General features: G+C 62.6%; 3 protein-coding genes across 6 annotated transcripts in view; 1 reads left to right on the forward strand and 2 right to left on the reverse strand.

The window, feature by feature from the left end:
- Nucleotides 1-5,254: 5,254 nt before the first annotated feature.
- On the reverse strand, nucleotides 5,255-19,224 carry CCDC154 (coiled-coil domain containing 154; the record flags this gene model as incomplete). Its single annotated transcript, XM_014793596.2, has 16 exons — nucleotides 5,255-11,015; nucleotides 11,135-11,322; nucleotides 11,634-11,720; nucleotides 12,139-12,256; nucleotides 12,663-12,739; nucleotides 12,821-12,940; nucleotides 14,114-14,251; nucleotides 14,335-14,461; nucleotides 14,792-14,916; nucleotides 14,991-15,119; nucleotides 15,201-15,302; nucleotides 17,447-17,570; nucleotides 18,032-18,127; nucleotides 18,453-18,493; nucleotides 18,714-18,903; nucleotides 18,995-19,224. Coding segments are annotated over 16 exons (2,019 nt in total), but the record flags the coding sequence as incomplete, so codon positions are not given.
- PERCC1 (proline and glutamate rich with coiled coil 1) lies at nucleotides 9,212-10,033 on the forward strand. The gene has a single exon (XM_087449351.1). The coding sequence runs from the start codon at nucleotides 9,212-9,214 to the stop codon at nucleotides 10,031-10,033; it is 822 nt and encodes a 273-aa protein (XP_087305477.1).
- Nucleotides 19,224-22,579, reverse strand: part of CLCN7 (Cl-/H+ antiporter 7) — a 29,729-nt gene continuing 26,373 nt past the window's right edge. For all 4 annotated transcript variants that reach the window (XM_087449348.1, XM_087449346.1, XM_087449349.1 and 1 more), the window contains one exon: nucleotides 19,224-22,334. In XM_087449348.1, the coding sequence (XP_087305474.1) occupies nucleotides 22,248-22,334 (87 nt within the window). In that variant the 3' untranslated portion in view covers nucleotides 19,224-22,247. The remainder of the gene's footprint in view (nucleotides 22,335-22,579) is intronic.

The following is a 22,579-nucleotide window of genomic DNA, read 5'->3' on the forward strand; positions in this document are numbered from 1 at the left end:
GCGAAACCGGAAACCGGACGCGGTCCCGGGCCTCCGCTCACGACTACAGAACGTGGGCCCATCGCGCAACAGAAATGACGCGCATTCTCCGGCGGCCTCTTCCGTCGCAGGTCCGGCCCCGGCGGCCAGCAAGCGCATGCCGGGAAGTGTAGTTCTCCGCGGGCCCCGAGTAGAACTAGCCGCCGGTCCCTGGGCTGCGGCGGCGGGATTGAGGCCGGTCGGCGGGGCGGAGCGGGGCGTGGTCCTCAGACGCACTCGCCTCAGAGCGGGTCTCCTCGGGGGGCCGGGCTCGCCGGAGGTCGGCGCCTCGGCCCACGCCCCGCACTCTTCTCGCCGTGCCGGCTCGGCTCCTGGTCGCCTCCTCCCGCGGCCTGCGATACTGCTTGGCTCTCTTCATAGGACTTTTAGCCGCAGCAGTCGTCTTGTCCCCTCGATTAGTGTCCCCACCAAGAGGGGGCCCCGGGAGCACAGAGCCTGCTCGCCAGTCCTGCCCGCCCGGCCGGGGCACCCGGCGTCGGGGACCTGTGCCCACCCGCGTCCTGGGCCTTCCGCTGCTCCGCGCTGCGCATGAAGGGCCGCGTCTACACCCGGAGCCGCTCGGCCCGGACTGGCCAAACTGCTAAGCAGGACAGGCTATTCTGCTTATTGCTCAGCTGCAAGGCCGCGATCCCTCACCCAGCTCAGCAGGGCCTGCCAGCGGCTCTCTCGGAGGCCGTCCGGCCCCCCGGACACATCCCTCTCTCCCGGCCGGCAGAATCACGTGTGCACGGCCCAGCCCACCGTCCTCTATGTGGACTGAGGCTGCAGCGTGCTACTGGGGACCTTCCTGTCCCTCCACCTTCAGGTGTCAGGCTGGGAGGTGTCCATCAGGATGTCCCGGGGCTCCCTGCTCTGCCCCGTTTCCCAGTTGGCTCATAGGGAAGCTGGCCCTGGCTCTACTGAGTCGTCCTGTCTGAAGACCACATAGGGGCATCCAGGCATCATCACAGACTCTGGGGATGTGTGTAAGGGATGACCTGGTGACAAAATCAGACCACGAGGCCACCTTGTGAACTGTAATGTGCTGCCTCCCAAGTTCAGCATCTCTGCCTCTGGAGCGGCCCTCTCCTGTGCCTGCTTCCTGTCAGGAGAAGCACCACACTTGGGGACCAGTTCTGCGCCCCCCAGGAACTCTCGAGACATGAGGGCAAGGGTGGCCAGGTGGAGGTGTTCTGAGCTCAGCAACATCTGGGAGTCCTCCCCACCCTGGGAAGCCCAGCCCTGGACACCCGGCCATGGCTCAGCTCCCAGCCATGACTGTGTCCAGAGCTACTGTGTCAACAGAGGCACCTGTGTGCCCAGGTCCTCCTCACTGGGCCCTGCCCCACCTGTTCCACCCCAGAACCCCACCCAGAATCACTACCAAACAACTCGCCCACAGAGAACCTCAGGAGCACCCGCTGTGGGCAGGAGGAGGAAGCTCAAAGTGTGGGGAGGATGGGCCAGAATCATCCTGGTGTGCAGCCTGGAGGGCTTCCTAGAGGAGATGGAGATCAGAGTCCTGAGGTTAGGGGCGGAGCTGCTGACTGTGGCTGATGCAGCCACCTGGTCGGGATGCTTTAGGGCACCTGGGTACAGGCTGCCCTGAGACAGAAGAGTGGGGGGCACAGATGGGAGGTGGGGACAGGTTGGGGTTTCACCCCAGGGCGGGGCAGCCTCCAAGAGACCATTAAGCCCACCTCAAGTCTTGATGACTGCCTTGGATTGGTGACATTAATAAGGCTCCTTGGACAGGTGACTTAACCCCTTGATCGTCCACTTCCTCACCTGTAAAATGGGCACTGTGTGCCCTTCAAAGGCTGCTGAGAGGAGTAGCTCTATGCCTGGGAAGCCCTTGGCGGGTCCCTGGGACAGCTGTTATGATTGATAACGGGATGGCACAGAAACGTCTTATCCCAAGGCACTGCCACGGGGTTCCTCGGGGTGCTCCAAAACAAAATGACAGATCCACATGTCCAAACCGCCCTCCTCTGTCCCCAACTCCAGTGTCCACTTGGTCTCTGTTGTAGGTGAAGGCACGATGCAAAGGACATGGGTCCTGTAGAGTCTTAAGACAGCAGCCCCTGACCTCTGGGAGCTGGTCTGGTGCTCACAGCTGGGGCCTCCTGTTGGACATAATTTCAGAGAATATCACCATTGGCCCAGGCCACACTGTGACCGTGATGGCTCAAGACCAAACAAGAGCTCTCTGTCACACCCGAACATAAGCAGACATGGACACGGTCCAAACCTCAAAAAGACCAAGCACCCCATCCTGGCTGATGGAAGGGGTGACCATCTTTGACCAATCTGGGCTGGAACCTCGCCTAGTCTGCCCTCCTTCTGGATAAAATGCATTAAGCTGCTGCACTGGGCTGAATGGCGTCCCCCCTAATCCACATCCACCCGGAACCTCAGCACATGACCTTTTTTGGAAATAGGGTCTTTGCGGATGTAATTAGTTACAATGAGGTCAGACTGGATAGGGTGGGCCCTAAAGCCAAGGACTGGTGTCCTTACAAGAAGAGGAGAGGACAGACACACAGGTAGAAGGCCATGTGAAGAAGGAGGCAGAGACTGGAGTGACGTGGCCACAAGCCAAGGAACACCCAGGACTGCAGGCCACACTGGGAGCTATGAGAAGGCTCTGGAGCAGAATCTCCTCTGGAGGCTTCAGAGGGCGTGGCCCTGCCAACACCTTGGTTTCAGATTTCTGGCCTCCACACTGTGAGAAAATAATTTTCTGTGGTTTTAAACCACCAAGTTTGTGGTCCTTTGTTAGGACAGCCCCAGGAGACTGGTACAGGTGCCCAGTCAGAGGCCCCCTGCTTCCTGACAGCATCCAACCCAGAGCAGAGCCCCTCCCCCAACGCTGGCTGAACCCCAAGCCCTTCCTGACTCCTCCTGACACACCCACAGCCCGTGGTGTGCCTCACGGCAAGGAGCGTAAATCCCTCTTGTTCAACCACAGGTGTGCTCCCGGTGGCCTTCGGCTGGAGGGCAACGATGGCCCAAATGCTATGGTTTCTTTGACCCTGCGATCAGTGGAGCCCCAAGTGGGAAAAGCCACAACCAGATGCATCTGGGGGCCCCTGTGTCTCCAGGGCCCTCCCCTCCCTGACCCAGCAAGCCCCGGCCGGGCGCTGGGTGACAGGTGCCCGCACTGCCAGCACTGCCTGCTCTTGTCCCGGTCCTCCTCCTTCCGCCCCCCAGCCAGGGGCATAAACCAACACCTCGGCCTTCATTATCTCAAAGCACACAGAGAAGCCTCACACGAGGCCTAATGTCCCACTAATGGGCGGGGAGGTTGCAGCCGTTGTGTGCCCAGTGACGGGAGTAATTTACTGTAGCGCCACTTGAGAGCTAACATATTGGGGCTATTGATTTTCCCCAGGAAGATCAATATAGGGTGCGTGGGGACAGGCAGGTCCACTGCCTTCAGAAGAGCAGAGCCTTTCTCCTGGGACTGAGGCCTGACAACAGAGGTGGGGGCTGGTGGGGGCAGGGTGGGCACAGAGCTCCACAGGGAGAGCAGTGGGAGGCTGGCTGGGAGCAGATGCTGGGACATATGCTCGGGCCCCAAGCCTGGCAGCCTGAGTGCCCAGGCCCCCAGCCCCACTCCAGGGGCCCCAATGCCACTCAGCCTGGCCACGGGCTCAGGACACCCATGCCACTCAGCCTGGCCCTGGCTGGATACCCAACATCGGGCTGGACATGCGTGGGCAGTGATTTTGGGAAAGTGTGTCTCTCCACTGACCCAGGGTCCTCTCAGGTTGCTGTCCCCCAACCCAGCTTCACCAGTAACAAAAGCTGGAGTTCAGCTTCCACCTGCTGGACTCCTGGATCCATCTTGAACATGGCTCAGACTCAGGAGGAGCAAGGAAAGGGATGATTCACTGACACCTGTACTGAGACCCCAGATCTGCTTCTTAAATCCCTCTCATGCCTGTCCCTCAGACTGTGCCTTGTTGGGCACCATCATTGATTGCTGGGACTGGTGCAGTAGCACCTACCCTGGTCTCTGGTCTCAGGCCTCCCTTGTCCCGATGTCCTCCCCACATGCACTGCCCAGGTTCCTCTTCCCAAACACCTATCTGCTCCAGTTTCTCCCCCACTCTAGAATTCTCTGTTCTAGGCTGGGGTTTCCTCCTGGGTTTCTGGTAAGGCAGAGAAAAGCATTGGGATTATGCCAGCAGAGAAGGACAAGGGCCTGGCTGTCTATGGACAGCCTTCCCATGGCTGGCACGAGTGGACATCTCCTTGCTGGGCCATTTGCGGGACCCAAAGCCCCAGCTCCACTGACCAGGGGCCTGAGGCAGAGGCCAGGATGGAAAAGCAGGCCTGTGGGGTCGGAGGGGAAACAAGGGCCCTCGAGAGGGAGTGGGCCCTGGGGGTGATGACCATTGTGTGCCCTCCTCCCCACAAAAGCTCCATCCCCACACTGAGATCTGGTTCCAACAACAGAGGGGAGAACTGAGTGCCGGGGCTGTCCTGGCTCCCTGTGGAGGAGGAAGGTCCAGGAGGTCCTGCAAGCCACTCAGACCCACTTTCCAGCCGATGCTTCCAGCTGTGAGTGTGCTGTTACTGCTGTAATAACTGGGCACAAGTGGCGTGGCTTAAAACAACACTCATGTATTATTGAGCAGTCCTGGAGGTCGGAAGTCCAAAATGGGCTTCCTTGGCCCGAAATCAAGGTGTCTGCAGGGCCGCACTCCAGAGGCTCCAGGGGAGAATCACCTTGCGTTTTCCAGATTCTAGAGGCTGCTCTATTCCTTGGCTCGGGGCACCTTCCACCCTCAAAGCCAGTGGGCCTCTGTTTCCGTGGTCACATCTTCTGTCACTCTGACCCTCCTGCCTCCCTCTTACAGGGACTCTTGTGATGACAGTGGGCCCACGGGACAATCCAGGGTCATCGCCCACTTCAGGGTCCTCACCTGGATCACCTCTGCAGGGTCCCTTTGCCACATGAGGTGGCATGTCCGCAGTTCCTGGGGATTAGGGTGTGGACGTCTTTGGGGCCACCGTTCAGTCGACTGCAGGGGTGCCAGCTCCACCTGGGTCTTTTCCAGGCTGTCCCCTCTGCTGGAGCATCTCGCTTTCCGCAGCTTGGCCAGGCCAGCTGAGCTCCTACTCCCATCAGTGCCCTGCAGTCGACCTCCTTCGTGCAGCGTCTCCTCTGGTCACATGGCGGGGGGCGGGGGGGGGGGCTGGGACCTCCTCGAGGGTGTGGCTGATCTCATGTTCCTTGGCCCACTCCGACTGCCCAGCCTGGGCCCGGCAGACGAGGGCTGGAGGCTGAGTCCACATGCCTTCCTGGAGTCTCCACCCAGACTGCACATCCCACGGGTCCCCTGTGGCCCCACCTGTGTGGGGCTGAGCAAGGTGGAGGTATACAAGCACACCCCCGGCCTGTCTCCAGCCCCTTCTTGGGCTCTGGCCCTGGCCTTTCCTAAAGACCAGCAGGGGGCGCTGTCGCTACAGCTGAGGCAGCTATGAGTCCCCATCCCCTGGGGTCCAGCGTGGGTCCCGGGTCTGACAGGGACGCAGGGGCTGTATATGGCAGAGAGGGAGCCTGGGGCCCCAGCAGCCTGGGGAGCCACCTGGAACCCCGAACCTGGGCCTCCCGAAAGTCTTGGCTGACAGCTGGGCTGCGCTGGGTCAGAGGGAGGCCAGCCATGGCTGGGGCAGGGCCACACCACAGCCAGGACCTGGACAACAGTGTCATTGTGCCTTGGAGTCTCAGGGCAGAACCGTGGCCATGCCTGAGGTCCATCTCTGGGGGACCGAGGTCCAAATGCGGACTGGACTCACAGGACTGAAGTGCAGCCTGCGGGGAGGCCTGGCATGTCACAGACCCACAGAGCCAGCATCCCTCCCCTCTCCGTGCAGCCTTCCCCTGGGGCCTGCAGTGGCCCTGCCCCTCGCCACTCCTCTCCTTGGTCCTGCCCCAGGCAAACAACCCAGTTGTGAGACATCCGCAGTGTGAAGACTTGCTCATGGCAGGTCACCAGTCTGGCCCACTGTGGTTCTCGTTCTTGGGGTGGAACTTTCCATTTCCTGATCACTCTCCCAAAGCTGGGGTCCTGACTTTGGGCCCAAGCACTGAGCGCCTACATTGGGCCCTCTAGATGCCTGAGAAATGACTGGCAGCAATCAGCAGGGCAGATCCACCCACTGGCTCCCACTTGCAGGAAAGGCCTGGGTCCCTGCCCACATCCCACGTTTGATGGGGTGTCACTGGGTAAGAGAGGTGCCATCCCTGTCTGAAGGGTGTGGAGCCTGGAGCTGAAGGGTAAAGACCCAGGGAGGGGTGGGGTGCCATCCGTACCCACCTGGCCCAGTGGATGGGTGAGACCCCATGGTTGGAAGGGAGATCGGGGACCGTGAATGGCTATAGGGGGCAAGGGCTGGGCACACGCCAAGCTGGGAGGGGCTGCTATCCCGTCCTCAGAACCTGGCCCACAGGAGTGTCAGCTTTGGAAGCCGCAGCGGTTGGGACTCTGCAGTCCTCCCAGCGGGCACCTCTGGGGGCCACGTCTGGTGAATGACATGGTGGGGGCCACGGTCACATGTGGAAGGCCCTTATTGGGCTGCATAATGTCCCCCAAAACTTGTGCCCACCTGAACCTCAGAGAGGAAACTTGTGTGGAAATAGGGTCATTGCAGATGTGGTCAAGTGAAGGTGAGGCTGGAGTGGAGGGGGAGGCCCTGAGTCCAATGACGGGTATCCCTGTAGGAAGAGGGAAACGTGGACACAGACACCTGCGGCAGGACAGCCATGTGACTACGGAGGCAGAGGTTGGGGTAGCGAGGCTACAAGCCAAGGAACACCTGGAGAGCCAATGGATGGATTCCCCCCAGGGCCTCAGCAAGGGACCAACCCCGACGACGCCTCCAGATGGTGAGAGAATCCCTCTCTGCTGTTCTCAGCCCGTTTGTGGCGATTGGTTACGGTGGCCCTACGACACTGATCAGCACCATCTGGCAGGGGCTGGGCCCCTGGGAGGTCTGGGCATTGGCTGGGCCACAGACCCTCCAGGGTCCTGCTGCTGGTGTTGGTTGTAGCCCATCAGGGAGGCGCAGTGAGGACGCCCCCCAGGCAGGTTCCAGGGGGCTGGGGGAATACCCAGCCCCTCAAGGAAGGCATGGGAACCAAAAAAAAGGAAGCAGAGAGATGCCCTCTCAGCTTGGCCCCTGGGGACGAGGCCCTGTGAGGGGTTGGGGAGCAGGGTTCAACCAGATTTGCTACAAACACACCTGCAGCTCTGGGACGGTGGGAAAGGCTGGGCAGGGGCCCCACCTACATAAGGCCCTCCGCTGGGCCCTGGCTGGTGGTCCCCGGCCTCCTTCCCTCCGCCTCCCACGTCCTGCGGCTGGCCCGGAGCCCCGCTCACCCCGAGCGCCACAGAAGCAGGATGTCTTCTAGAGAAGGCTACTCCAGAAGTCAAAACAGCATGAAATTTAATTTTCCGCCTATTTGACAAGGCTTGGTCCAGGCCCCAATCAGCGGGGAGATAAGGGTCCTCGGCCGGGTGTGAGCCAGCTGGGCCCGCGGCAAACACTCCACGGTCCCCAGGCAGGCTGCGCTCCCCCCGCGGGGCCTGGTTGCCGGGCACTAAAGCAAACGGGCTCTGTTTGCCCAGTCTGCGACGACAATGCAGTCACCAAATATTTGCCAGCCCGGTCGGCCGCGGAACCCGGCTATAAATGCTTGAGCCCAGGTGGAGGTGGCTTGCCCAGCAGGAGCCGCAGGCCTCAGCAGGTAGGAGCTGGGCGGGACAGCAGGCCGGAGGGCGCTGGTGGCGGGGATCTGGCCTCCTCCCCCTCCCTTCTGCCCAGGTGGTCTTTGGGGACCACCTACCCACTGGGGAGGTCGCCAGAAGGGCTGGGCAGGGCCAGGCCATCGATGAAGCGTTGGGGCAAGCACAGGCCGTGGGCAGGAAGACACCTAAGTCTTGGCTCCGCACTAGCGGCCATCCCCACAGCCCAGCGCTGGGGCCATGGGACACCCCAGCAGGGAAGATCCGGAGCCCAGCTGGCCAGCGAGTGACAGGGAGCGGGGAGGCTGGGGCCGCTCCCCTGCCCTCCCAGGTCGGCCTGACTCTGGGTGACGCCTGTGTACTCGCCCGGCCCCCGTCAAGCGAGGGGGAGCTGTTTTCTGACAAGTGGGAAGCCCCTCTTCCTCTCCCAGCACCACCTTCCCTTTCTTCCTCCCTTCTGCCCGGGGCTCTCGCTAGAAGGCTGAAGGGCTCTCCCACCTGCCTCCCCGCTCAGCTGGAGGGGCTGCTGGCACTTGTCCTGTGGGTGGGGGGCACTCTGGCATTCAAAATCAGCCCACCATATCAGTCACCTCTCAAATTCCACCCCCTCCCCAGTCCTGCGAGCCCCAGCCAAGCCCCAGGCCTGCACGCCTTCCCCACCTCCCCTGAGCCCACCAAACCCCAGAGTGCCCAGGTTAGGGATGCCCAAGGTGTTGTCTCTTTTACCAACCTCCCCCAACAGGGAGCAAAGGAAAGCCTGGGACATGGCTGCATCTATTAGAATTAGATGGGACAGGAGAAATGGCTCTGACTCTGAGCAACCCCCTGGAGCCACCCGAAGTGGCTGGTTGAGGTAGCAGGCCCAGCTCCCCAGCTCAGTGTGGGCATCTCAGGGACACAGGACCCTTCCAAGCCCAGGCACACATGTGATGGGCCTAGGGATCCCCTCTTCCGCCAGCACCTGAGCCAAGGACCGTAGCAACCCTGCACTGGGACAAGGCTCTGGGCTCCAGAGCCCCAAACCTACCAGCACCCCAGACCCTGGGCATGTGTCCTCCCCACCCCCTGCTTTGCTCCCCCGTCTCGACTGTTCCAGTGGCACTGTCCCCTCACCCGCCCTCCCTGCGCCCGCTGACCACCCCCCTACAGGACAGGATGCACTGCTCATCTGGCCGGTGACCATCCCGTAGGCTCTCGCCCTCTACTTCTGCCATGCCCATCCGCCCAGGGTGCCCATCGCCCTCACTGCTGTAATCTCACCGCTTCTGAGCTCGGTGCCCTCTCCAAGCACAGGTGGCCAGGCCATAAGCCTGCAGTGACCCATTCCCCCAAGGGGGCTATGGGCTCCAATCGCTAATCTGTCCCCTCTCCACCTACCTCCACAGCCGGCACCTGCTGCCCCAGAGGCCCCAGAAGCTCAGGACGTGGAGGAGATGGCCGCAGGTGTGATCCGGCCACTCTGTGACTTCCTGCTGCCCCTGCCGTCCCATGGGCCCTTCCTGCCCTCAGACCCAGAGCCTCCAGACACTTCTGAGGAGGAGGAGGGAGAGGAAGAGGAGGAGGATGGGGAGGAGGAGCTGGAGGTCGAGGGGCCAGGAGCCCGCAGCCCAGCCCCCCAGAGCTCAGGTTGGGCCTCAGCTGCCCCAGAAGTGGCCCCTCTGGATCCGAGTGGCCCCGAGACGCCGCTGCAGCTGCTGCGGTTCTCCGAGCTCATCAGCGGCGACATCCAGAGGTACTTCGGCCCCAAGGACAGGGGACAGGACCCAGACGCCTGTGACATCTACGCCGATGGCTGCCGAGTGGGCAGCTCAGCCCAGGAGCTCTACTGTGCTGACCTGGTGCGCCTGGCCCAGGGTGGGCCCCCAGATGACGGCGAGGCTGCAGAGCCCAGCATTCACTCGCCCGGGGGTTCCGAGGGGCAGGCGCGGGGGCTGGGCCTCGGTGGGGTCAGGGCACAACCGCTGGGGCCCCTGGCAGAGCTCTTTGACTACGGGCTGCGGCAATACCCGGTGCCCAGGGCGTGGGCCAGCCGCCGGCTGCGGCTGGAGCGCAAGTATGGCCACATCACCCCCATGACCCAGAGGAAGCTGCCTCCCTCCTTCTGGAAGGAGCCAGCGCCCAGTCCCCTGGGCCTGCTCCACCCTGGCACGCCCGACTTCAGCGACCTGCTGGCCAGCTGGTCAGCGGAAGCTGGCCCCGAGCCACCCGGTGGGGGCGCCCAGACCCTGGAGGAGGTGCAGCTGGCAGAGGCCTAGCGAGTGGGCCAGGGTCAGCGGGGGTGAGAAGGAGGCACCAGGGGTCCAGACTCTCCTGCGTGCTGTCCTGGGAGGAGCCCCCAGGGCCCTCTGACCAGGGCGGCCACCAGCAGGACAAACCAGCTCAAGTGGGGACTTCCCGGGCCCAGGAAGAAGGGCTGGGCTCATCCTGGGACCTGGAGCTGCCACAACCAGAGGCCAGCAGGGCAGGGAATGGGCAGGAACTGCTGTCCCAGCCACCCTGGCCCTCGGCCCTTGGAGCTCTCGTCACAGGAGGGGAGGACAGGGCAGGAGCTGCAGCCCCTCAGAGGCCATGGGCTCAGGGGGTCAACACATGGTGCCCCCCTCTGGGTGAAGCCCATTCTCCACCCAGACCAGCTGCTCCCCCCACTGCCCGGCCACCTGGCTGGCCCCAGGTGGCTCCTCCTCACGGCCCCACAGCAGGTGGCTCCCGCGGGTTTTCCTGGAGGAGCAGGAAGAGGGGGTGCTGCCTGAGGAGGTGGGTGAACACACTGTTTGCTCCCTCGATGAGGGGAGGGAGAGCCGCTTCCTCCCCAGGCACCACACAGGTGTGAGGGCACGGCTGCCAGCCATGGACCCTGGGGCTGGGCCACCTGCCTGCTGGGGGGTCCAGCCGGGAGCAGGTGGGGCTCCCAGGCCGCTGTGCTTGTTGGTGGGAAGGCCCAGGAAAGCTGTTGGGCCTGGGGCTCGGCTGGCTTGGGCAGAAGGGGGTTCTGGGAGTCTGGAGATGGACAGGCTCCTGGGAAGGGTCCTCTCGGTCACTCCCGCTGCCTGGGCCCTCCTGAGCCCCCGGGCAGGAACTCCAGGCTCTGACAAGAGCAGGAGCTGGCACGTTTATTTCTGGGAAAGGGGCAAGGACAGGAGGCAGTGGGCAGGCTCCTGGCCAAGGGACTTCTCCGAGACGGCTCTTGGCCTCCGCTGGGCCATCAGGTTCATGAAGACTGCCTTCCACTGCAGCCACCTGCCCAGAGATCCGGCTCATGGCTCCTGGACCCCGCCTCTGCCTGCTGCCCTGGGGGCTCCCCCAGCCCTGACCCCGGACCTGGAGGGGTCTCCAGAAGGCGGTGCCCCACTGCCCACCTCACGGCCTGGTACACGCCCCAGCAGTTCACAGGGACCACCTCGCCAGCGGCCACGTCCTTGATGAAGAAGCGCTGCCTCACCAGGGACATGAGGACCCTCCTGCTACCCAGCGTCAGGGCCCACGGGCCCTCCTCACTCCACAGGCGCATCATGCTCTCCCGCAGGGTGGCCATCTCCTCTGTGCGCTGGGACACAGCGGTGCGTGGGGGTGGAAGGGGGACTGACGTGATGCAGGAATGCAGGGGGTGGGGTATTGAGGAGCAACGGTGAATGGGATTTATCTCCCTCTGAGCAAACCAGGGCCTTATCTGCCCAGAAACACTGCTTGGGCTCAACTCGCAGACAGACGGCTGGGGGAGGGCCAGGCTGGGAGAGGCAAGGGGAGCTGGGAGTCAGGCTCCGCACCAGAGAAAGGCGGCTACCTCCAGGGCCTGGGAGCCCCCTGGAGCCACGGGGGGCGCGCCGGGCGAGGGTCTAGCCTGGGGCCCCCTCTCACCAGCTTGGTTTCTGTATTAAATCTGAGGTTCTGGACGGCCTTGTTGTCCCGGATGCTGTCTTCCAATTTAATTATTTGGTTCTGAAACTAAACGCGGCCCCCATTCGTGGGCAGGGACTCAGGGTGTCTGCAGGCCTGGGGGCAGCCCCACCCTAGTCACTTGGGGCGGGAGCTGGGCTCTGACATTCGGGTCCTTGCCCCTCAGTAGGATCCAGGGTGCGTCACTCAGCAGTGACCCGGCCAGTGCTGGGGGCCACTCCTTTCACTGTGATTGCGGATAACCCCCGGCATTTGGGGGCTCCAAACAGGTGCCCCCACTTGGTACTTCTGGAGGCTGCAGAGCTACCCAGCAGAACAGCTGGTTCCGTGAGCCTCAACCCCCACCCCAGCAGGGTGTCCTGGATCTGAGCCTCCCCGGGGGCCCCTCTGCAGGGGGCTGCCCTGTCTGAACCAGGCGACCTCCCTCCTCTGCTGGGTGTGATGGGCACCAGGGCCCGAGGGGTACCGTGGTCAGCTTGCCCTGGATCTCAGCGATCTTCCGCCCGGGGTTGCCCTTCCTGAGCAGCTGCACAGACGACAGCAGAGTGGCCAGCTCCTGCCGCACAGCCCCGAGCTCGAACTCTCTGTGGGCACAGGAGGCCAGGGCTGCCAGGCTCTGGGGGGTGCCCAGGGGGCAGGGTGGGTGGGGGGAGGAGGCCCTGGACAGAGCACAAAGACGGTCAGCCTTGTCACCCCTCCACTGGGGACTGGGGGTCCCCGGCAGGCGACAGAGGGAAAAGCTCAAGGATCTGTGCAGGCTGCACCAGTGGGCACCAGGCCTGGGCTGGGGAGGGGTTGGGGCTGCCACCGGTGCTGGGGGCTGGGGGAGGAGCACCCTCGAGAAGCCTCATTGATGCGGCAGGGTCATTCTGAGACAGCTGTGTCCTCCTGGGGTGGGGACCAGTCCCTCCCCTAATGGTCAGCAGAGTTTGCTCCCCTACCCAGGGACCACGGTCCTGCCAGGCTGTGACAGGGGGCTGGAGCCCTCACCTGGCTTTGGCCTCCGCAGAGATCTTGAGGTCTGAGTCGCTCTTGTGAAGGACACACTTGTCAGAGACGGCCTCTATCTGCAACGGGGAGCCGGGAGTGGTGGGCAGCTAAGGGGGCACAGTGGGGCAGGGGAGGCTGCGCCCCCGGCCCTCACCCACCTGTCGAGGCAGGCTGTCCACTTTCTCCCGCACCTCCCTCAGGTGCGCCTCGGCCTCTGTTAGACACCGGGCCAGTCCCTCCAGCGATTTCCGCTCTGCACCTTCCCACTCATTCTTTGCCTGGGACATGGACACCCAGTGAGTGCCAGAGCCCAGAGAGGGAAGGCGGTCAGACAGACAGATGGGGCCCATTGGAGCCAGTGGGACCCAAGATATTTGTGCCCATGCGGCAGAGAGCTCCTGGACAGCACAGAGCCCCCACGTCCACCTCTGACTCCAAGCACGTCCACACAGACCTCACACAGCCCCGGGATGGCCTGGCCCGGCACATCTGGGGACGCGGGTCCTCCTGGGCAGGGCCACCAGGCTGAACGGAGCCACACCCCTGAGAAGAAGGCCTTGCTGGGACCCTCCTCACGCCAGCCCTGGCTGCCCCCTGGAGTCGGGAGGGAGTGGGACAGAGGGTAGACAGCCTGCCCGCACCCGCAGGAGAGGGGCTGCAGGGCAGGTCCGGGGTACCCAGCCCACAGCCAAAGGGTGTGCATGTGTGTCCACAGCAGCACTATCCACATCGCCAAAAAGGGCAACGGCCCAGTGGCCATCAGCTGACGAACAGATAACCAGTTGGTCCATCCACAGGGTGGAATTTTATTCAGCCATTAACAGGAATGAAGCACCGACACATGCTACAATGCGAATGGACCTCAAAAACAGGATGCTCAGTGAGAGAACCAGACACAGACGGCCACACAGTGTGTGAGTCCATTTCTATAAACGTCCAGAAAACGCAAATCCACAGGGACAGAAAGTGGATCAGTGGGCACCAGGGCTGGGGGAGGGGGCAGTGACCACTAATGGCACAGGGCTTCCTTTTGGGGTCATGAAAAGTTCTAAAGGTGCTTGTGGTGGTGGTTGCACAACCTGAAAATACAAAAACCCACTAAATTGTATACTTTAAAAGGGTAAATTGTATGGTGTATGAATTAAACCTCAATAAAGCTATTACGAAAAAAGAGAGGAAAGAACCCAAGGAGCAGAGGCTGTGGAGCCCCCCGCGTGGCGGAAGCATCGGCCTCTGAAACTTTCAGCAGTTGACCCCGGGCGGCCCTGCCCCGAGCAGGAGGTCACTGGGGCTCGGGACCAACTGGGCCTTGCGGACAGTTGTGGGGTCGGGGTGGGAGGCTTGGGACCCGCTGGTCAAGCTCCACCCTCAGGGATGGCTGGGGAGCAGAAGGGGCACCAGGACCCCACCTGTCTGGGCGTGCTCTTCCCCACACAGCTCTGCACGCTCACCTCGCGTAGCCTCAGGCTCAGCGTCTGCTCCTGCAGGTCCAGCCTCCAGCTCAGGGCCAGGAAGTGGTCGCTCAGGTCCTTCCCCTGCCTGACCAGCTCGGCCAGGGACACCTCCAGGGCCCGACTCTTCTCTTGGAGCTGCGGGAGGCCAGGCTGAGTGTGGGTGCCTGCACAGGTGGGGAACCCCGCCAGGAGACCTGACTGGTCCCCGACACCCTCACCAGCTCCAGTGCGCTGTGTGTCTCCTGCTGGGCCAGCTCGCTAGCCAGCTGCATGGCCTCCAGGTTCTCCTGCAGGTAGGAGGCCAGCTGCCTGGCCTGGCTCTCCTCCAAGTGCTCCTTGGCGTCCCTGGGGGTTGGTGCCACCAAGAAAGACTGTCCCTCAGCTGAGGCTGGCCTGCCCCTCAGCGCTGGGCCAGGGATGGGAGCCTGGCTGCTGGCCCCAGAACCATTCAGGAGACCCCGGGGAGCGGAGGATGGAGTGTCGTCACAGGGGCCACCAAGACGGTGCTGTGTCCACCACTGCCACAGAGTTCTCTCGTGAGGGACAGGCTGGGGGAGGGACCGGGGCCCCAGGGTGCTTTGCCCCAGGGTGCCCCACTGGGCCTGGTGCCAGCTCAGGATGCTGGAGTCGGGGAAGAAGGGCCACTCCCATCCACCCGGCCTGACGGACACCTACCGGGCCTTCTGCTCAGCCAGCAGGACGCGGTTCAGTGACACCTGGTTCTGCTGCACGAATTTGGTCAGCTGGACCACAGCCTTGTCCAGGCCCCGGCACTGCTCCAGGAGGTGGCACTCTTCCTGCTGCTGTGTGGAGGCGGCCCTGAGACCCTTACCTCTAGACACCCCCAGCCCGCGCCTGGCCTGCAGCCGCCCACCTTGCACTGCCCCCACAGGGCCTGTGCTCGCTCCTCGTCCAGCTCCTGGAGCTTCTGCCACCTGCTCTCCAGCTCCTCCCGCAGGCCACTCTCCGCCTTCAGCCGGGCGCTCTCCGAGGCCTTCATTCTCTGCAGGAAGACCCCGCCCCTGTCTGACGGAGCGAGGCAAGTGGGGGGCACAGCCAGGCCCACCAGCCCCCAGGCTCCCACCTTCTCGAGGGCCAGGAAGCTCTTCTGCAGGAAGCCGCACAGCTTGGCCTCCCTCTTGAGGAAGCGGAGGCTCATCTCCTCGCCAAGCTTGGTCACCTGGGCCTGCAGAGGGAGGTCCACATGGTCACCATGCAGCCTCTGTGCTGGGCGTCCTCCTTGCCACAGCCACCCCTGCCCTCTGTGCCATCGCGGGCTTGGTTGTTTTCTTGTCCAATTGTCTCCATCAGAGGGATCCTTGGTCCTGTGTCCCTTGCTGTCCCTGACCAAGCCGGGCTCACCACACCCTCCTGAGGAAGGAAGGGCAGGGGCCACATGTCTCCCCAGAGGGCCAGGCACAAGGGTTGTGAAGGTCTGAAGGCTGAGCTCACATGGGTCCAGAACACACTTGGGGCTCTCAGTGACCACCAGATGCCACCCAGGGAAGGTGGCACAACAGCAACCAAATCACACCCCAAGCTGGCAGCCTCAGGCAGGGAGGCCAAGTGTACATGTGAGCACACACTCATGCACATGAACACATTTGTGCACACAGTCATACACAAGCGTGCACACGTTTGCATATGTACACACATAAATCCAGGCATGCACACAATACCTGCACTCACACTCATGCACATGCGTGCACATACCCTTGCCCTCCCCCTCCTCTCCATCAGCTCCTTTCCTGCTGCACCAAGGGTCTGAGGGTACAGGAGATGGGGAGTCAAGGCCCAGCCAGGCCCTGTCTCCTGGCCTCAGAAACCCACAGGACAGGCAGGCCCCAGCATGAGGCATCTTTTCTGCAGCCACAGAGCCCTTGCAGGGCCAGGAGAGCTGCCCACAGCCCAGAGAGCAGGTGTGCCCTGAGGCCCTGCCCCATGCGGGATGACCTGGAGCAGGGATCAGCAAACTCTTGCTGTAAAGAGGCAGAGAGTAGACGTTTTAGGTTTATGGGCCACAGGCTTTCAGTCCCAGCTCCTCAGCTCTGCGGTACCAGCACAAAGGCAGCCATGGACAATGGTAAATGAATGGGCATGGCTGTGCACCGATAAAACTTTATTTACAAAAACAGGCAGCGGTGGGCCGGCCACGTGGCTTAGCGGTTGGGTGTGCGTGCTCCACTGCTGGCAGCCCTGGTTCGGATCCCGGGCGCGCACGGATGCACCGCACCGCTTCTCCGGCCATGCTGAGGCCACGTCCCACATACAGCAACTAGAAGGATGTGCAACTATGATGTACAACTATCTACTGAGGCTTTGGGGAGAGAAAAAAAAAAAGAGTAGAATAAAATTATCCTTTAAAAAAAAAAAAAAAAGCTGGCAGCGGGCCACAGCATGCTCACCCCAGTCCTACAACGCACTCTGGGAAGAGGCTGCGCCCCATGAGCGTGCCTGGCATGTCAGGAATCCCTGGGCCCAATCCTGTGGAGCTGTTGGCCGGCAGGAGGCAGGCAGCCTCTCAATGGAGCAAAGACACTAACTTCCCAAAGGGCAACGGGAGAGGACGCCACTGAAGCTGGGCAGCCGAGCTATGTGGGAAGCAGCTGGGGAGCACTCGGCCCCCCGTCTCCAGCGTGCAGTGTAGTCCCCGGTCTCTATTTGCAAAGCTGAGAGGCCAGGTCTAGAGACATGCCTGCCCCATCCCCCACACCTCCTAGGGCCACACGCAGGAGGGGAAACTGCACCAGCCGCGATCGGGCCCCCAGGGAGATGCGTCTTCAGGAAGGAAACTTCCACTTCACCCAGAGGGAAGCACTGAGGTTGAAAATGGCCGAGGAGGGGGCTTTGGGGCTATGAGGCTCTACTTCTTGATCTGGGTGCTGGTTACACGGCAGGGAGGTGGGGGGAGCAGCGACTGAGACGGCACTGGTGCCAATGACGGGACTCAGTGATGAAGGACACGCTCCATCTTGATGCTGCACAAATCAGCCGGCACTGGCCACGTGTGACCACTGAGCATTTAAAATGTGGCTCATGTGATCGAGGAACTGAGTTTTAAATTGTCTAAGATGCTAGCTAATTTCAATATACAGAGCCACCTGTGGCTAACGGCCACTGTATTGGGCAACACAGGACTAGGGTCACCTCCCAGGTCTGGTCACATGGACAGAACCAAAGAGAATGCTGGAGTGAGGGAAGAACCTGCCGACAGGAAGGATAGGGGCTGGCAGGGGCGTTGGAGTCTCTTTTGGATGGACTTTCTCGCCGGCAGCTCAGCTGGCTGCACGGATGCCAGAGCCTGCCCGGCCCAGCCTCCCTCTCAGGTACCTGCATCTTGGCCACCTCATGGTCCACCCTCTGGCTGGCCTCCTCCTGGCTCTTCTGCAGGGCACCGCAGGCCACCTCCCGATCCTGCTCCTCCTGCTCCAGCTTCCCGGTCAGCTTGGCCAACCTAGAGGCAATGGCCGCAGGTTACAGCAGCCCAGCCTGCCGGAGGGCCTGGCTGGGGAGCCACAGGGAGGCTGGCAGGGCCCCTGGACACCGAGTGTCCTTCTTGGGCTGGGGTCTGCATCTGGGGGCCCAGGCTGACCTCCCGGCCAGCAGAGCAGGAGGTATACAACCCCCACCCCCGGGGCACATACAGAGAGGGGGCAAGGCGCCAATGTCTGTGTCCCACCCTGACGGTGAGAGCTGGGCCCGGGGTGGGAGTGACTGATGGAGAAGGGCAACAGGTGGGAGCCGTGGGCTGGAGTCTCCTTCCCCCACAGAGGGTCCACAGGGGGTCTGAGGCCCCATCAACCAGCAGCTTGGCATCGAGGGCAGAGGATGCCTGCCCTGCCTTGGTGACTCCCACACGACCACACACGGTGGGTCCAGAGCCAGCCCCCCAGGAGGGAGGCGGGCAGTGCCCACCTCAGGTTGGCCTCCTGCTCGGCACTCTTCCGCTCAGAGTCCTGGAGCGCCTGCTTCCTCCTGATCTGGGTCAGGGCCTCCCGGACGTCCACCAGCCTGCCACACGAGAGCCGCTTCTGCCCAGGGCCTGCCCAGCACACCCTCCTAGCAGTGAGGAGCAGCCGGAGCAGGCTGGTGGCCTTTGGGGGTCAGGGGCCTGGCCGGGAGGCCCCAGCAGCAAGCCTCCCCCTCTCCCAGGCCTCTTTGGCTGCTGAGCTTAAAAACTCAGACCTTAGTAGGTCTGTGAATGTGTACTGCTTCCCTGAGCAAGACAACTAATGGGGGAAACGAGGCTGATGGGTCAGTGGGGGTGGCACCTGCCACAGCTTTCCCAAAGCCCCTTTCCCTCCCGCTAAGGCCTGTACCACAGATATGGGGGTACCTCTTGTCCAGGGCCTGCATCTGGTTCTGGAGGCTGGGGAGCTGCAAGCAGGAGGGCGTGGGTTGAGCGCAGGCCCCCATGGCATGACCAGCACAGATATGGGGCCCCCCAGCCAGGCACCAAGGAGTCGCTAGACTCCCCGCCAGGGAAGCAGGAGCTGAGCTGGGCTCAGGGTCCAGGCAGCAGCTGCTCCGAAACCGGGAACAGGGGAGCCCAGCCTCTGGGCAGGGATGCATTGCCTCCCAGCCGACGGCGGCTCACCTCACAGGCCTCCTTCTCAGGGCCACAAGCCGCCTGCTGTCTCTCCTGCTGCAGCCTCTTCAGCTCTGAGTCCTGCAGCTGCACGCAGGCACGCACCTGGAGCAGCTCCCGCAGCAGACTCAGCGTGGCGCACTCACAGCGGTCCTTGTGCCCCCGGAGGGAAGCCACCTCGGCCTGCAGGTCAGCCACCCTGGTGGGGGTGGGGAGCCAGCCGAGTCAGGCCACACATGCCAGGGGGCTGATAGCGTGGGCCTCCCGCCCCTGCCCTCCACGGGGCTCACCACTGCTCCAGCTGCTTCCAGTGCTTAGGGGTGTCCTGCTCCGGGACGGAGGCAGTGGACGCCAGGCGGCTGGACTCACACCTCCCTGAGATCTCCTCCAGACTCAGGGGCTCGGGGCTGGCCAACCCCTTCTCCAGGAGGAGCCCCAGGTCCTCCAGGGTCACGAAACTCAGCTGGGAAGGGGGCGAGGCCCCCGACGAGGGGCTGCTACCAGCCAGCTCTGCAAGAAATCACTTTGGAGCTCCCCCCTTGGCCTCCTGGGCTGATGAGAGGTGCCAGCTCCCAGGTGGAGCTTGGGATAGCAGGGACCCAGACCCCTGCAGAGAGTGCCCACCAAGCTCACCTCGGCTCATCCTGCTGTCACACAGCCCGGACCAGGGAGGCTCGGCTCTCGTCGCTCCACAGCAGGAAGCTCAGGCTCAGAGAGGTCCAGGCCCCTGCCTAAAGACACACACCACTGACCAGGAGAAACGGACACCCTGCACAGGCCCTTCCCTGGACTGTCCTCCTGGCTCTGGCCCCAGCTGGCACCTGGCTCACCTGATACAGCTTCACTGGCAGCCTCCACCCACGGCTTTGACCACTGCCAAAAGGTCCTGGGCCTAGTGCCCCAGGGCTGCCCAAAGCTGGACACCAGGGCACCCGGAGGGTGGGGGAGCGTTTAGGGGGTTGGCAGGAAGGAGGCGGGCAAGTGAGGGGCTGGAAGGCCCCAGGGCGTTGGGGGCACATGTAGGGTGTGAAGAGGTGAGCTCCTGCCCTCACATCTTACCTCCTTCCAAGACAATGCCAAGGCAGGCAGAGGGGCGGGCGGGAACCTTCCTTTCCTCACCAGAACCTTGTGACTTCACGGCCCAACTGCCTGTGGAACCTGAGCCCTCAACTCTCTCATTCCTGCAAGGCTTCCCCAACTGCCTGTTTCTGGAAGGATCCGAGGGAGCACCCTTCAGCCAGCCAATGGAAGAGTAGAGCAGTGGCTGCCGGCCTGTGGTCAGTGTCAGGAGACCCCTGGCCTGGCCTGAGCAAGAGAGATGTCCAGAAGCAATTGCTGGCCCTTTGGTCAGAGAAGCAGAGCAGGGAGGCCGGGAGCCCCAGGACAGACCTATCACAGCCAGTCCCACACTCTGAGAAGAGGCCCCACCCCAGAGAGGCTGCCGGCCTCACGTGTGGGCTGCACTGGCGACTTCAATTTTCCTAGCAGCCACAGCAAAAAGTAAAGACACAAGTAAAGTGAATTTTAATAGCCCATTTTATTTAACCCAACATATCTAAAATGGCACCATTCCAACACGCGATCAATACCAAGACGTTAAAGCGATGCCATACGTGCTTTCTTCACACCAAGTCTGGAGTCTGGTGTGCGGTTTCGCGTCTCGCTTCAGGGCAGCGTGGATACTCGGCCCCACGCCCTCCCCACATCATCACCCCAGACTGACCCATGGAAATCTTCCCTGTGACAAGGCACACAAATCAGTCAACCTTCGTCCAGAGGGCGCCTAAAGCCGCCGCAAGGCCCCACTGCCTGTGGCTGCACCACACACCTCGCGGCCCAGCACTCACGGGAGAGAGAGACGTGCAGAGCTGCATGCAGACCCAGGGGAAGCTTTCCCACCTGTCCTGGGCACCCAAGCTTGGGGACAGGGAGTGACTGGGAAAATGGGAGGAGGGAAAGCGAGCCTTCCCCACCAAGCCCTGTGGCCATCCCAAGAGCAATGCTGCCTGGTGGTTGGTACCTGCAAGGCCTCCCCACTGCACGCTGTGTGGCGGCCCCAGATGCTTCTCCACCTGAGGGTTTCTGGCCTTCTCACCTGCATCCCCCACCGGGGGCATCCCCACTGGGGTGCTGCCCACGCACAATACACATCAAGGAGGGCCCCATCCCGGGCGCCCCTGTCCCCAGTGGCCCCGATAATCCCAGCCTGCTTGACTGCGGCCCATGCTGGGTGGGAAGAAGGACGCTGGCACCGCCTGTCTGGGTATAATTCCTTTATTCCTCTCATCAGGACCCCCAATTCAGACCCCTGTCCCCGATAGAAGGCTCCCACCAGGAAGACTGGCCTTTTGACGTCCCACCCCCTTCCAGTGCCTGCCAGCCCTCCACAAAGACACCTGTGTCGCCTCATCACAGAAGTGGGCTGGAAACACCTTTAGCAAAGGCCCCCTGGGGCCCTGGGGACACAGGACACCAGGCCCAGCCCTGTCCTGCCTAGGAAGAGTGCAGCGTCCCTGCTCTGGGCTCACCAGCCCATCCCACAGCTCATGTGCCTTCAAGACTGGAACTAGAGCTACCCCAGAACATTGTCCTGAGCTGGGGTCCTCAGAGGATGGCAGGCTGGCTCATGCTGAGAAGACCCACTTTCCCACTCACTGTCCACAGAGGCATGGTGCTAGTTGCCTGTCTGGACTCCAGCTTCCGAGGTCTCAGGTGACAAACGTGTGGCTGGACCTGGAGGTTTCAGGCCCATGAGTGGTTCTCAGCTCTCCTTTGGCTGAGACCCCAGCAGAGAGCCCACTGCACCCAGAGTAGGGGTGCGGCCCAGGGGGCTCATGTGGCGACTCCGGGAGAACAGCCACCTTCCTGACAGAGCCCACTCCAGAGTCTCCTCTCCAGGGCTGTCCTGCTTCCTGGAGCCCTCACCTCCGTGTGTCCAGTGGGGCCTTTGCCCAGGCAGGTCCCCAGTACCTAGGCCCATCACTTCAGGGCTGCAGACTGAGCTGAGGGCCGAGAGGGACAAGGCCAGAAGCCTCTGCTGCAGCCCCACATCACCCACGCCCCCAGCTGGGGGTGTGCAGGCGGCATGGTCCTTCCGGGTGAGCCCCCAGGGTGACGGGGAGCACAGCAGCAGTGATGGGGCCTTGCTATGAGGGCCTGCAGCACTCAGACCCACAGGGCCCAGCTTGCTAGCTGTCTCACACACACAAACGCACTGAGAGAGACACTCACAAAGATGCACTGAGGCCCGCGCACACAAACACACAGACACGCTCATACACACACACGTGCACACACACCCTCTCTCTAGCTCTCAGCAAACAAGCAGCCTGCAAGGAGCAGCTGCACGAATGTCTGATTCCTGAAAGTTGAGAAACACAAAAGGATGGAGGCTGGAACCTGCTGGGCTGAGGCCAGAGGAGCATGCTCAGAATGTAAACTGAGTGCCAGCGACCAGCTGGCTGGTCCCCGAGGTCTGGTGGGCGCTGGATTTGCCACTGCACACGGAGCGAGGCGGGAACCCCAGGAGCAGTGGCCAGGGCCTCACGTCTGGGCAAGCGAGAGCTCCTCCAGGCCCCGCTTCCCAAGCCGGTACCTGGCCAGGTCCTTCCTGGTCACCAGCCCGACCACCTGTGGGAACAAAACCAGGTCACAGGGGTCTGGCGGCCCCACCTGCCTCTGTGGAAGCCCCTGCCCTGTGTGTGTTTGGAGGCAGCCCCGTTTGGAGGAGCCCGCAAGGCGGGCACGTGGCCAGTCTGGGTCCCAGGCCTCAGAGTCCCTGCAGGAGCTGGGAGCAAGGCCACACCAGTGACCAGGGCACACAGGTCTGGACGCAGAGGGTGCATTGGCCCCACACCCCTGCTCCACGGCTTGCA

The sequence above is a fragment of the Ceratotherium simum genome, chromosome 26 (assembly GCF_057802395.1).
Source record: "Ceratotherium simum simum isolate JZ-2026a chromosome 26, ASM5780239v1, whole genome shotgun sequence".
Taxonomy (NCBI): domain Eukaryota; kingdom Metazoa; phylum Chordata; class Mammalia; order Perissodactyla; family Rhinocerotidae; genus Ceratotherium; species Ceratotherium simum.